The following is a 14,745-nucleotide window of genomic DNA, read 5'->3' as shown; positions in this document are numbered from 1 at the left end:
TATATGTGTGAACTATTTTATTGGAGTTGAGAAGAGACACCTAATCCTTAAAAACGTCTTAATTTCTGCCCTAAAACCAAACCACTTCTCTTTTGCTGTAGCATCAGTACTCAGTGCACGAAGTCACAGCTGGGAGTTTGGTGTAAGCCCATTGGAGTCAATTCTTTAGTATTTCCATGGCTAGTGTCCTGCACTGGCATGATGCTTTTGCAAAATACCTCGTCTCACAAGAAAATCTGTCTGGCAATCTCACCATCACGTCCTGCTCCTTGAGAAATGAAGTTCTGCAGGTCGATGTGGAAGTCTCCTCAGAAAATCCTTTAAAACTCTAGAAATCTAAATTCTTAAGAAAAATATGTAACTTCATATACACATTGGAAGAAAGTTATTCAATTTACAGCCTATATTGATTCAGTTAAGAAGCAGCTGCCTTAATTCAGTTCTATACATGCATACATTATAACACGTCATCTTAATTTGGGGCTACTGCGCATTCTCTTTTTCCACAGGCGTTTTGCTTTGTGAAGCACTGAGGATGAATGGTCATCTAGTTAACCTTTTTTTTCTTTTTTCTTCCTTTCTTCCTTAATTCTTTCTTTCTTCTTTTTCTTTCTTTCCTTTTTTTCCATACTTTCATGCTTGTAGTCAGCTTGCAAAATAGTGGTCTAATGCTGGAGTAGGCTTGCTCGTTTATTTTTAAGGAATTTTAATTACATATTTCTTTTTAATGAGGAAATGTTTTTACCTTTTGCTATATAAGCTTTACCCAGCTTATTGTACATTGGTAAGTGTTACTAATCTTGTAAAGCATGCTGGAATATAGTGCATTTAAACTGTGAGGGCTGCAACATAAAATAATGATTAAAACAATTATGACTAATCATGCAAAGCTTTTATAATGCATATACATAATCTAGATTTCAGTTCATAGAAAAAGGCATTCAGCAGGTTAACTGCTGACAGAATCAAGTGAGAGCCTGTTCTTTCTTTGCAATCAGGTAAATTGTAAGAAATATCACAAAAGAAATGTTGGCAGAGGTGCAATTCTGAGATGCTCCTTTGGCTTTGGTGGGGCTTGTGCACTGCCACAGGTGTTGTGTGGTATGTATAAAAGACCAGCTTTTGCTGAAACATTTGAGCTGATTAAAGCTGCCTTATGTCCTTTGACCTTGCTGCATTCTGTTTTTTAAAGGGAGAAATGTCAGAGGAAAAGGGGGGTGGTGGGAACATGAAGAGGAGAAAATTTGTCTGTAAGAGCTTTCTGTGGTCCTGGACTTGCCCTGTGTTGGCCATCCCTTGGGGAAGGGCTGCATTTCTCTTCACTTGAACCTTGGGGACACTGAGAACCATTGGGAAGTAGGCTTTAGGGAGAGGAGATTGTGTGTGTGTATGAGGTTAAGGAGCCTCAGAACATGGAGTTATGGAGGCACTGACCACGCAGGTACCTTTCCCTGAAAAAGATTAAGGGGAGAGGACCCACTACCCACCCCCCTCCAAACCACTGTCACAGCCTGCTTTCAAAGTGAATAATTAGGCTTGTAAACGCTCTGTGGTCCCTACGCCTGCATTATTGCCGAGGTGTTATCAACAATCAGTCTCCGAGGACCAAAAATGTTTGTCTGTGTTCTTTGTGGATCACTTCTGAGTACCTGCAGCACAAATGACTGTAAATGTCATCGAGGCTTTAAAACTTTGACATGTTTTCCCAGACTCTTGGTCAATTTAAGCTCTGCTCCAGGGTTGGCAGCCTGTTTTCATGTAGCAATCAGCAATGAAAGAGCATTACTTTGCTAGCGGCCCCTGGGGTTCACCAAAACCAAGGTTATTGTTAAAGATGGACAATTAGGTAGAACGGAATAATAATAATAACACAGATCTAAAAGTCTCTCCATTGTGCCAGGAATGGCAGAGTTATAAATCCCCTCCAGTATTTCCTGTGGGCTTTTGTGGATGGTGGAAACTATTGCTAGGCTGTGCCATTTAAGAACAGTGTTAAGCACGGAGTTTTAACGGACTAATTGAAATAATAAGTGTCAAAATACACTTGTACTGTGTCTTTAGAATTAAATTAATGGCAAAGGCACGTTTTTAGCCACCAAGTAAAGAAAGGATTTTTGTTTCCTGATGAGCTTGACCTTGATTTTTAAATGAGATGTGCTTCTAAGGGCAAGTTACAGCCATATTGATTGCACAGAGAGTGGCGTGTCCAGCCCTCCTGTTTTGTTTGGCTTTGCCCACGGGTGACCTCTGGATGGCAGCTTCCCTTGAGCCTGTAATCCAGGGAAAAATTCTGGTTGTCACTTTTGTCACTCATTTTCAGTATTAAAAACAGATTAATTTTATTATGTCTTTGTATATTTTGCCATTAAAGTAGATGGGGAAAAAAAAAAGGAAGATTAAGTTTAATTTATAAACCCTTCTGCATAAATCATAACTTTGAATAGTATTTTAGGTCTGAAACTAGCATGCAGATGTTTCCATATACTTTTGAGCTACTAAAATACTGCGTAAGACTAAAAGCTAGACTTTAAATAGTGTCAGCTAACATAAAAACTTCAGATTTACTTTAGCAATACAGTATATTTACTGTCTTTGCAGTTTCAGCTTATAACTTTAATTCTGTGATGTGCTTTTTTGTGAGAAAGTTCAGTTCTTGGTTAATATAGTTAATACAAGTTCAGTACATGGTTAATATGGGAGTTCTGAAAATTAATTTCTTAGCATGTGTCAGCCATGATGTGTGTAATGATGGAAAGAACAAATGAACAGGGGATTAAAAGAAGGATTAAGCAAAGAGTTGGGATTTAAAGAAGCTTTGATAAGAAATAAAATATTCATGCATTTGTGGCCAGGAATAAGATCGGTTTTAGCTTCCTAGATGACATTACAGAAATCTTTGACAAGTGTAAAGAAATAGGAGTAGATGTATAAACAGCAGATTTTGCATTGAAGCTAAGAGCAACCATACCAATAGGAACAGCAGGGAAAAAAAGAAAAATCCTAAAAAATCTTAGCTGGTTCTAGCCCTGTGTAATGAGCGTGAGTCATAAGGTTTGGCACAGTGCTGCTTTGTAAGATCATTTTCAGAAGCAGTGGAGAGGCCAGGTCATCTCTTTTATCTGATGTTACCTCTTAGAAGAAAGGAGCTCTGCTGCGATTTTGTTAATTTTCAAGTAGCTGGATGGTACGATAGTTGTATTTAGTAATGATTTCTCATCAGGGAAAACACTGTCCAATATCCATGGATATTATGGAGATGGTAAGCTCTTCCCCGAGGGTGCATGTGCAAGCATCCGCTGTGGGAATATGCGACAAGCAAAAGTAGAAGCTTACGACATCCAGCATGTCAGGGCTGATCTGAGCTGAGATTTTGTGTTCAGGGCAACCTCACTTCACAGCTGAGCTCTTGCCTCTCTCCAAGGAGGAAATACAGAGAGAGAAATTTTGAGGTAGGGTTTTTTTCCTTTCCTTCATCTAGTCATCTTGTGCTTCATGATAGAATAATAGAGAACTGTATTATCTCCCTCCTGGGATCCCTCGCTAGGCAGATAGTGAAATTTTCTTCTTGATTGGGATGTTTACTTTGATGGAGTATGCCTTTTCAGAGTCCAGGATAGCGTACATAAGCTAGTAATCTGTTTCCCAGTGGAATGAAGGCAAGCACACAGACCCTTAATTTCTCACATGATAAGATTTTAACTGTCAATGAGGAAGATGACTTTTAGCAGCTGGTTCTTCCCCGTTACTTTCATCACAGTTCTGTCATTCACGCTTGCCCATTGTTATATGCAGCGTGTCGCGTGCACCACGGCTGCTGGTATGGACTGCCTGATGGACTTGGGCCAGAAGCTTCCTTGGAAGCTGAAGCCTGCAGTGACAGGGTCTGGCTTTGGCCTGCTTCACCCTGTATGTTTGTTTATTCTGATGGAAACAAATGCAATCATAAGATGTATCCCTGCCATAACTCTTGATGTGATGAATGGGGTTTTGACTCACAGGAAACCATAGGAAAATAGCGTTTCTGCTCATTCAGTGCTGCTGTTTTCTGGAAGTTAGTCTTGTGGTAAAATATGAAGCAGATAGGGCAGATTAGAGAAGCAGGTGTGTGGGCAGGGAACAGCTTTGAAACTTTTGACACTCCAGGTGAGAAAAACAGACTTTTACTTAAAGTGATGTTCGTCATGATGATGTTTTATGCTAGAGTTTTTGCCCTTTAGTTCTGTTAACTTTATATAGGAAAGATCCCAGGAGAGTATCAATGCCAATACTGGCAAGTTTTTAGAGGCTTTCTTAAACCTCTTATTTCACAGAAATCTATGAAGTTTCGAGCTGGTCTGTCCTTTTCTAGCCTAAGCCGTTCCTAAGAAATCCAGCAATTTTGCACTTGAAAATAGCTATGGGTAAAGTCACACACTACTTTCACGTAAGATTAAGGGTTTGACAAGGGTAGTGGGAACAAAGAAATTCCAAATTAAGTCTGCTCCATATTTAAACCCTCCTCTCCAAGCCCCCTGTTGCACAATAGCAAGCTTTCCTAACGCAAGTAGGTTGTTGATATACTTCCAAAAAGAATTCCAGTTAGCTGAGAGATGGGATTAAATGGATTAAATAGCCTCCTCATTTTTCGGTGGAAAAAAAAGAAGGAGTTCAGTTGAAGGCATGTACAAACACAAATGATTTTGGACTAGATTGGCCTTCTGAACAGCCTCAGATTGCCTTGCAAATTAGCGTGCCCTTCCTTGGCGAGGACCTGCGTGTTGTTGGTGGGTACGTGTGCATGCAGACACGCACATGCGGGGTGGTGGGCTCATGGAGTTTGCACTGTAGCTGCAGCCATTTCAGTAGACTACGATTGTGGGCTGGGAGGTAAGCTTTCAGTTGGGTAGAAAAGCTGCAAAGAATATAAAATGGTGCAGCGTACTCTGTGTCCAGTCTGTCTCCTTCCAGTGCAAAGCTGGTGTGTCCCACTCAGCCAGACCGGAGCCCCGGGAGAGCCCGAGAACCTCCAGCCCACCAGCCTGCTCCTATAGTAGTGTTTTTGTGGTCTTTTCCATTTTGCCATTGTGTTGTGTGGTTGCTAGGTGTTACCTTTTCTTCTTCATGGTATAAAACCCAACATTATCCTTTTTTTAACTCTTCTCATGGACTTCTTTTCCTAAGAATTTATAAGGCATCAGCTTTGTACAAAGTACATACAGATTCTTCCTAACTTACTATTCCTCATAATGAAAGCTGATTTCTCCTCAACCCTGCCTATCGTGTCTTGCTTTCATTTTTGTGACCCTGAAGACAGGAAATACCAATATGAAGCTCCACGCCAAGGTCTGTCAGCAGCTGATAACTTGACGTGTGGCAGATAATTACTGGAGTAATGACTTTTATGTGGACAGCATGAGTCCAAAGCAAACCTGTCTTTTGTCTTGGCCATTTCATGGCATTTTTTCTAAGTCTTTGTCCTGTGAAACTTATTGGCTGCTTGTTCAAGTGGCAGCAGCAGTGGTTTTTTCATGTTACTAATTGTTCACCTATATCCAAAAGACCCATTCTGTTGCTGGAGAGATACAGATAGTATCATATGCTTGGCATAGCATTGGTAATGACAAAAAAAAGGTGGTGGGAGGGTTTGGGGGGGCAAGATTAGTGGTAGCGGATGAAAATTGTCAGGAATCCCTACAGCTTTTTTGTGGCTTCTTTCTAATGTCTACTAATTTGTCTTGACCTATTGTGGTTATGAAAAGTCACGTCTAAGAGGCTGAAGAGTAATGCATCCCAGATCTCACTTACGCATCCAGTCTAACTGGTCTTAAGTATAAGCGGTGGAGTAATTTTGTATTGTGTGCATGTTTTCCCTTTAAAAGCAGACTTCTTGCTGTCTTTGATTTCTATATTAATTTGGAAAGCATGCACCAAGAATAAAATTTGTTTCACATTTGTTTCAAATTCAAATTAAATCCCCTCACTCCCAACCAAAGAATTTGCAAGGAAAAAAAAAGGGGGATTGGTGACCTTATCATGACTGGATCTCGTCCTGATCAAGGGCCAAATCTTTCTAGCATTCAAAGGAAGTAAAAACAAGAATTAAGAACTTTGATTACAACTGGAATAGCAGTGTGCTCCTCTTTCCTCTACCTGCAAGGAAATGCTACAAAGCAGCCATTTATTTAGTCAGTACAATTCTTATCTTTTTTCATTGACTGGCTTACATCTTTCATTTTACCTTAACACTTGGGCCTGTGTCTCTCCCATCTAATGTTATTCACCTGAGATACACATCTTCAGAGGGTGGTGAATGATTACTTCCTGGAGAGGAGGAGCAGAGAGAGATGAGCTTATCCCAGCAGCAACGCAGCCTGCCTAAGATACGAGTTATTGCCTTGCCATAGACCTCTTGCTCGCTTTTTCTCCATCTTCTTTGACTGTGTAGGGTGACTTTGCTTCCAGCTTGATGTAACAGATTAGAAAGGATTATAAGTATCTAAAATTAGTACCTCAGGTTTTGTAACTGTAAGTAGACCAACTAGAGCAAAGGAAAAAGGAGGAGATGATGTAAAAATGAAATTTAGCTTCTTAGCTATAGGGGTCCTTAAGTGCTTCCCTAACAGTCATGTCTTTGAAAATCTGCCCTCGAGGAAAACATTGCTGCACTGTGCACAACCTGTGCAAAACTTAGCAAACGTTCAGAATGTGTTTGGAAGATTAATAACATCATAATTTTCCTCACCCCGTGGACTTTTTTCCTTTTATTCCCCCATAAAGCGGTGTACTAGGGGCTTGTCAGGTTATGCATTAGATAATTGAGTTGTTATGCCAACAGGCTGTGCTGAAAGGTGTTACATCAGTGATTTCTTTTTCATCCCACTGTGCTTTGATCTCCTGCTATAAAGCAGAAGCTCTAACAGTGGAAACTTTTGAAGATGATAGATGAATTTTGCTAATCCACTTTTCATAATCCTTACGATAAATGTCTGTCCTTATCAGTCAGAAAAGATTTAATAGCTGTTGTCTCTATAAAGTCTCATATTATCAGGATTGCAAACTATGGGATTACTATTATGAAATATTTTATTAGCATGTTTTGAAACGTTGTTGTAAATGCTTTAGAATAAATGAATAAAGATGCTTCTTTGTTAACCATGCTTTGTTGAATTTTCTCACTAAAATGCAAAACTCATTTGCAAGAGACCACTGTGCAGTGGTGAATATTTGCTGTCCTTATTGGTGTTAATTGCTCTGCTTTCATTTCATATTATTGGAATTCACTGAAACCAATGCAAATATACTAATTTCGAACATTATATAATGCTGAAACAAATGGTAAGTGTCTTGGCTCACAAAATGCAAGACACTATAGATGATAGAACTGTTGCAACAGTAAGCAGTATGTGGAATACTGTTTGCAGAGTTTGGGGCAATAAAATGTGGCATCTTCTAGGAAGGAACAAATGCCTGTGTGGATGAAACTCACACTTGTATCATCCAGATGAAGTCAGTAAAGTTACTGCAGTTGCCCAGGATTTCATCCAGCACAATCTTGCCCAATATTTCTTTCATTAGTTTAGCTCCCCATGTCTCTGGAAAACCCTGCTTATAGAAAATCTCCAGCAGTGCTTAGGATTATAAAAAATATTCACCAGGTCTGATGACATTTTATCTCTTTTCTTTACAATAGCTTTGGGCCAGATTATGCTCTATGTTGATGGCATGAATGGCGTAATAAATCATAATGAAACCATCCAATGGCTGTACACACTTATTGGGTCAAAGGTAAGACATTCTTGAAAATTCTCATTTTATGTGTTTTTGGTGTTCTTTAAATGCACTTTATTTGTATTATGTATGCATTTAGGGTATAAACAGACAGCATGTTAGGTTCTAAATGAGTACCTAACGCTCTGTGTAGAAACCAGGGCACACTGAGCTGTTATTTCTTTTCTACTGGTTTTATACTTTCTTATGCTGTTGGCACATACTCTGCTTTAAAAAGCAAAGGTACTAAAGACGCCCTCGTTACTGTCTGTGCTGCCACTGTGGTTGACCATGCAGAAGATTTTTTAGTGTTGCAGTTGCAGTTCCCAAAGCATTCTTGGGGTGGTTTTTTCCACCTTTCCATTCTATGAATGCAAATCCTTTTCTACAGTTTCACCACTCTACACTGCTCAGCTTTGCTGAGCACTGGGGGAGGACAATTCAGAGTGACTTCCTTCTAGTGCCTGAAGAGCCCTAGAAGACAAAGTCTGGTGCCTGCCTTCAGAGGATTCTTTATTGGTCCCTACATACAAGGAGGCAAAAGCTGAAGGCTGGAGTATATGCCTTGGGTTGGTCTCCTCCAGTGGACTGCACAACCACTTTTAAGGACATCTTTACTGGAAGTGTAGGTAAAGCCACAAATACACCATTCTCCAGTCTGTTGGCTCTCCAACTTTAGGAAGTTCATTAAGGCTCACAGGGACTGCTGCTGCTCTTGCGATGTAGACCTGCTTGAGATAGATCTGTATGACAAAACAGCTGGAATAAAGTATATTAGCTATTGTTAACAACTCAAAAGTTGCCATAAATGGTGGAATTGTATCCATAGTTAGAATTACTAAGAAATTTCCAGGAACTTTTTCTCAAGTGGCTGACGTGCAGAAAGTTGCTGTCGGATACTGTAGTGACATAGAGATGCTGTTGCTCTCCCCCTTTCCCCGATAGCTTTCATACTACAAGGAGAAAAAGAGTTTGGTGTCCCAAGGGCCTTTTTTAACCACTACATAATTTTTTTCTGCAATGTGCAAACTTCACTGCTTCAGCAGATTATCAAGTCAAAGAACAGATGCTGCAGTATTGAACTGATTTATCTTGGGTTGATGTACCTATATTGGTAGATATGTAAAAGTAACATAAATTATGGTTATCAAATCTCAGGCTTGCAGGACATGGTTCATGATTGGGAGAAGATGAGGAGAAACTTTTCCCCCATGTAAAATGTTCCACTGTTGGCTGAGTGTTACACTGGGCACTTTGCCCTCTTGAAACAGGGAGTATTAGCCACAGTTGGAAAAACTGATGTCAGATGAGAGAGAAATGGTTTGCTTGATATGGTTCCTCATTTTCTATGCAACAGATAAGAGAGACAAGCAAAAAAGGAAAAAAATACTACCATGTCCATGATTATTTTAATTCTCTAATGCACTTAACAGGAGTGGGATGGGGGAGAAACATGACTGTATTGCTACCTTGCAGATTAAATTCCGTCTAGATTTTCCTGACCAGAGTACTTCAGCTCTTGGGTCCTTAAGCTCCTTTCTCCCTCCCCCATCGCCAGCCGGAATGATTATCTCCATGTCCTGGCTTGGTGCCTGCAGCTAAGGAATGCAGGCAATGTGCTTTGAATAGTTTGGTTTCAGGTAGCATCAAAGTTGCTTTTTCATTATTCTTTGACTGTCTTGGAAGAGATCTAAGTCCCTGTGTTTGTGCCAGAAGTTAACCGAAGGTATGGCAGGCTTACTATCAGAATATGGTGGGACAGCTGCTCTATGCACTTAAAGGTGGTTTTGGCTTTCTGTGAAAAATGAACCCCTGGAATTTGCAACGCACCTACGATCTAATTTGCAGCCCTGCTATACTGGTGCCTTCTCCGCAGCAAAGGCAGTGAAAAATATGTTAACACTGCTGAACAAAAAACGAATAGTAAAATTGCCAATTAAGTCTTGGGACAAATCCCTCTAATAGGATACAGGAGGAATACAGCCATTCAGCTGCCACAGCTGTGACACATGGTTTCTTTCCTTCTCAAAAGCTCTGACCAGGTTTAATATACTCAGCAGTGGAGGTGGTTGAATCTTTTCCACTGATTTTTTTTTTTTTTTGGTCAAATTCTGTAATGGTTTTGACCTTTTACTGTTACTTGCTCTGCTCTATTTGTGTAGGGCTGCTGTCTCTGTCGCCCTTGCTCACTTGGAGTAGTGTATTATTGCATGTGCTTGTCCACTGCAGCACACATGTTCAGCAAAGGACCTTAGGGTCTGTCACATTCAGCACTGCAACAGCTTTAATTTTGGCACCCAGCTCCAAGTTTGCTTTAGGCACCCACTGATACATCTGTACAGGGATAGGGGAAGGGGGTGGGAAATAAAATTTGAAATTAGTGCGAAAGAAGGACTAAAAGCAATTTACTGAAAGCCTGTCTAGATTGTTGTCATTATATTCCTTACTATTGCTAGTTCTGTTGCAGTTGTACCCCTCCAAGCATCAATAGATGTTTATATAGATGGATTATCAGAAGTTGCTGATAATTTAAGTGCTGTGGTCTACATTTGTTCTGAACAAAGTTACTGAGGAGGTGATTAAAATTCTAGCAGAGTGACTGCGCTAGTGCTGCTGCCTTTACGCTGGGTAGGAGGCACCAGTGGTGTCAGGGTGAGGAACTGACAAGCGGGAAGAAAGTCAATCTTAGATGACTCATTTGTTAGTGGGCAGAAAGAGCCTTCTGTTTAAGATTGGTATTATATAGGTGTTAGACTGGAAATTTGAAGTTAGCAGTACTCTTCTTCTGCCATGTTATTTAAAGGGAAGAGCATTATCAGCAAATCCCAGGCTCTTAGGGACACTGCTGGTCCTTTGCAAGACACATCCAACCATGTGTGACCATGCCAATGTGTGCCAGTGGCCTGTCACAGGCTGGCTGTAGACCACTTTCCAATCATCAGTGGCTAATAGATCCCTGGCATAAAACATTTACAGCATAATCCCAATTTAAATGTACATTACTACTATTTCATCATTAGTTACACAGGCAGCAATTCATCAGTCTTTCCCAGTTTAACAAAGCATTCAAGTATGTACTTAATTATAGGTGTATGGTTACATGCTGTTGGCTTCCAGGGAACTTTAATACATAACTGAGGTCAGCAATGTGCTGCTGTATGAGTGCAAAAGAGGGCTATAGCAGGGCCAAGGCTCTGACCATTTTATATAAGCTAGAAGTTACGTAAATAGGAAATATCTATGCCAACCAAGTTTTCTTTTAGCATTCATTGGTAGCATGGAACATTCATGCAAGATAGTTTTGTCTTTCAAAAAGCAAACTAGAAGTCAATGAATGTTAGTTAACAGTGCTTTCAGAATTGCTCCTTAATTTTTACTTTTTTTTAACGTGGGTAAACTAACCTATCAAGGATGTTGCCTTAACTGACCACTTAACATAACACAAACCTTGATTCAACCTCACAGCATCTGGGAAATGACATTTCACCACTTTCTCGGTGTTTCCGCCAGCTGTCAGTTGCTGCTGCTGTTGAAGTTGGAATTAAGTTTTTGCATCGTATTGCAAGTTATATTTAGCCTGGCTGTAAAGGGACCTGAGGCATTTGTTCATGCTGGCAGCTGTCACCCCAGAACCCGGTGGTGCTCTGTGGTGGATCACCTGCAGGTAGCATCTTGTTTGATGGCAATGGCGAAGACTGTTGGAAAATTTCTCTTACCCAAAACAAGGGACACCAGGTTAAAGACATTTTGTGTACTAAGCCATATTAAGTCCTTAGAATGTATTTTTCATCTGTTAGCACGTATGAGGTAATATATATGTATTATCTTTCACATATATTGATATTTCTTCTGACCTGATAATAGAAAGTGTACAACACTATATCAGTGCCTTACACTCTGCAGGACTAGCTACCAAATGTTTACAAAAAGTACATCTTGGAAAACCCCCAGGTGTTTATATTGTCTACTAGAGAAGCAAATATTGCTTTGCATCATAAACACACAGGCTTTTGCCACTCCACCTCAATCTTCAAAGGCATGTCTAAGGCATTAAGTGGTCCAAAACCTGAGTCTAGTTTCACCTTTTCTTTCCCCCCATTTCTGACTGCTACTGATAATTATTATTTTTTCCCATTTGATGATCCAGGCTGTTCTAATTTCCCCCAGGGGAGCTAAAGCTCCTTTTTGGCATTGTTTTCAGTGGAAAGTAATCCATTTTCAAAGTGGTGCTGGGTAACCTCAGAAGACAGGGCAGAATGCTGGGCCCAGGCTAATACAATGAGGTTGATTAAAGATTCCTATCTCACATCTTGTTTTAATTTTTTTTTTCTACTTTGCTTCTGTCTGAGTTCTAGATTGCAAGGTTAAATATGAATTTTAACTAGCAAGTTATTCTCTGTGCATTGTGTGAATCTTTTGCTTCCCTTGGTATTGATGTAAGGACGTCTTGAATGTTTTAAATGTAATTCAATCCAAAAGAAGAAAAAAACTATTTCAAAGCAAAAGGGAAAAAATACAACATTCAATGTAGTTGTAGTGGGTGAATTTGTTGATTTCAAAAGGAATGTCCAGTATGGCTGCTTTCCTGCATGGTGCCACTGACATGTTAAAACATGCACACAGTTGGTAAAACATTCATGAGAATTTTGAGAGAAATAATATTCTTAGTCACAAAAAGCACTAAATTTGTTTTTACAACTGAACCATTTAAGGTATGTAGAGGTAAATACTCAGTTTAAGAACTCGATTACATCAGTCTCCTTTTCACACATCATTTATGCTTGTGCTCAGCTGAAGTCATTAGCAGAGCAGAGAATACCATATAACTTGAATTTGTGCTTTTCTTTTCCTCAGGAAATCTCTCACCAAATCTTATGCAAATGGATGTTAAAGTGGGTCTACAAATACGTATCGAAAACTGGTTTGTAGTCATGGAGAAAGTTACAAATGTAAGGGGCTTAACAGATATGAATAGGACTAAAATAGTAACATTAGTAGTACTGAAGTCCAAAGCATGTTGAATTAAATCACCACCAAAACTGGATGGTATACTCTCTTGTTGAGGGTCTTGGAAATACAATGTCTTTGCATCTTATTAATTTTTCTGGTGATACATTTTGAAAATCATTGTGTGTACGGGTGGCCTATCCTGAGTTAACATTGCCTGGATGATGAAAAGGAATACACATAGGAATATGCCTAACCTTTGTGAGCAGGAGGTTGCACTGTAGAATTGTCCTGCACTTTATTTTTAACATGTTTGGAAGGTGATCTAGAAAAGCTGGCCCGCTAAAAGAGTTAAGCATCCAGGAGAAATTACACAGCTCGGGGACCTACTTTGATTAATTTCACATGTTGTTCTCTTCCCAATCTGCTGTCTCGATGGTTAACAAACTCTTTTGCAGCCTCTGACAAATGAGACTCCACATACAGCTAATGCACAAGCTACGTAGATGGCACGATCTCTCTTTTACCTCCAGCCACAACTGTGGTAAGCCTGTGGTTTTGTTCTGTTTTCAGGTCTAGCCCAGGTAGAAATGTCGGTTAGGTGTCAGTCTTACAGGCTTTCAGACTACTTTACTTCCTGGAAGGGTTCAGAGCAAAGCTGAGATCTCCCCTCGAGCCCTAAAATCAGTGCGGTCTCACCATGGGCTGCCCTGCGCTTGAGACCTTGAGCTGTGGTGAACAGGTACAACTGCTTTGAGTTCCGTGAAACTGTGAACATTCATGTCGGCTTAGCAGCTGGTTCTTAAATTTAATCCGCTATGCATTTGGCCATTGAACTATTGTTATGAAAATGGTTGTGTGAGGGAGAAACAAAATCCTGGATTTATAGGAACTTAACTTTCCTATTTCCTGCCTCTCAAGGGCTTGAGCCAACATTCACCCAGCTTGGCGGAGAGCTTCCCTCCATCTCTCACTCAGAATCTGTAACAGTACTGTTGCATCAACAGAGTTTATTTTGAATTGTATTTAATCAGTGCTTTGAAGATAAGGATCAGGATGTTGCAATAAACTTGGAATAGGATACGCCAGCCAGTGCAGACTAGGTTATGCTCTCACTTTGGTCTGTCCAGCTCAGCAGATAGACTGCTACAAGTGCTGCTCTTCTTTACCAACCATATTTGTAGGTGGGTTTCAAAGTCGTTGTTCCATCAAACGTGAGAGTCTGCAGCAGCTAGTCCTGTAACAATAACTATTCCTGTAGCTCCACCTGTTGCATTCACTTCTGAGTGTTTTGAAGGGATAAATACCCATTTTTCTGTGTTCAAAATGAACTCTTGTAGATTAAAGCGTTACTAGAAAACACATAGTTCCCCCATATCATGAGACATCTGATTTTAACTCATTTGAAGTGGAGAATGAGAAAATGTAATGATTAACTGCCAACAATGTGGCAAATGTTCAGGCTCAACTTTTCACTCAGTCTCAACTGTTCAAATCTGTATAAGAAAGTGTCCTGTTAGTGATGAGTGAAATATGTCCAGATGTTTCCAGAAAATACCATGCATCTATGCAGATGTACAAATTTCTTGTTGTGAAGGAAAGGCATGAAGAAAGAAAAAAAGCAAGTGTTATACTAGAATTGGGTAGGTGAAAAAAACGGAAAAACAATCTAAAAATCAGTGCTAGCTTTTAGAATTACCTTGGTCTCTCTCACTAATGTAGTTCCGTGTCACAGATATGTTACCATTCACATTTGTGAACAAATTATTGTGCCTCAGGCCCTAGCTATTAGTATTTTCTATTAGCTGCTACTGTTTTCTAACAAGCATTAAGTCCAGCATTCCTGTGAAAGGGGAAGGTGCAAGTAGAAAGTTTGTATTGAGGGGTGAGACTAAAGAAAATGGAGCTTACTTGTTTTTCTAGCATGCTTGAAGCCGCCAGTGTGAAAGGTCTTTGATTATAAATTCAATTGCCTGAACAAGAAAAATAACAAATTTTCAACCATAAGTTGTCAGATGGAAAAGAGTGAGGAAATATGAAAGAGTTGCTCCG

At 39.9% G+C, this 14,745-nt stretch overlaps 1 protein-coding gene across 3 annotated transcripts in view; it reads left to right on the top strand.

The window, feature by feature from the left end:
* The window catches only part of FHOD3 (formin homology 2 domain containing 3), a 412,474-nt gene that overhangs the window by 239,548 nt on the left and 158,181 nt on the right, over positions 1-14,745 (top strand). For all 3 annotated transcript variants that reach the window (XM_059815484.1, XM_059815487.1, XM_059815486.1), the window contains exon 6: positions 7,670-7,764. In XM_059815484.1, the coding sequence (XP_059671467.1) occupies positions 7,670-7,764 (95 nt within the window). The remainder of the gene's footprint in view (positions 1-7,669; positions 7,765-14,745) is intronic.

This window comes from Gavia stellata, chromosome 3, assembly GCF_030936135.1.
Source record: "Gavia stellata isolate bGavSte3 chromosome 3, bGavSte3.hap2, whole genome shotgun sequence".
NCBI classification, from domain to species: Eukaryota; Metazoa; Chordata; class Aves; order Gaviiformes; family Gaviidae; genus Gavia; species Gavia stellata.
Note: the sequence above shows the minus strand (reverse complement) of the source record. Positions and strands in the feature narration are given on the sequence as shown.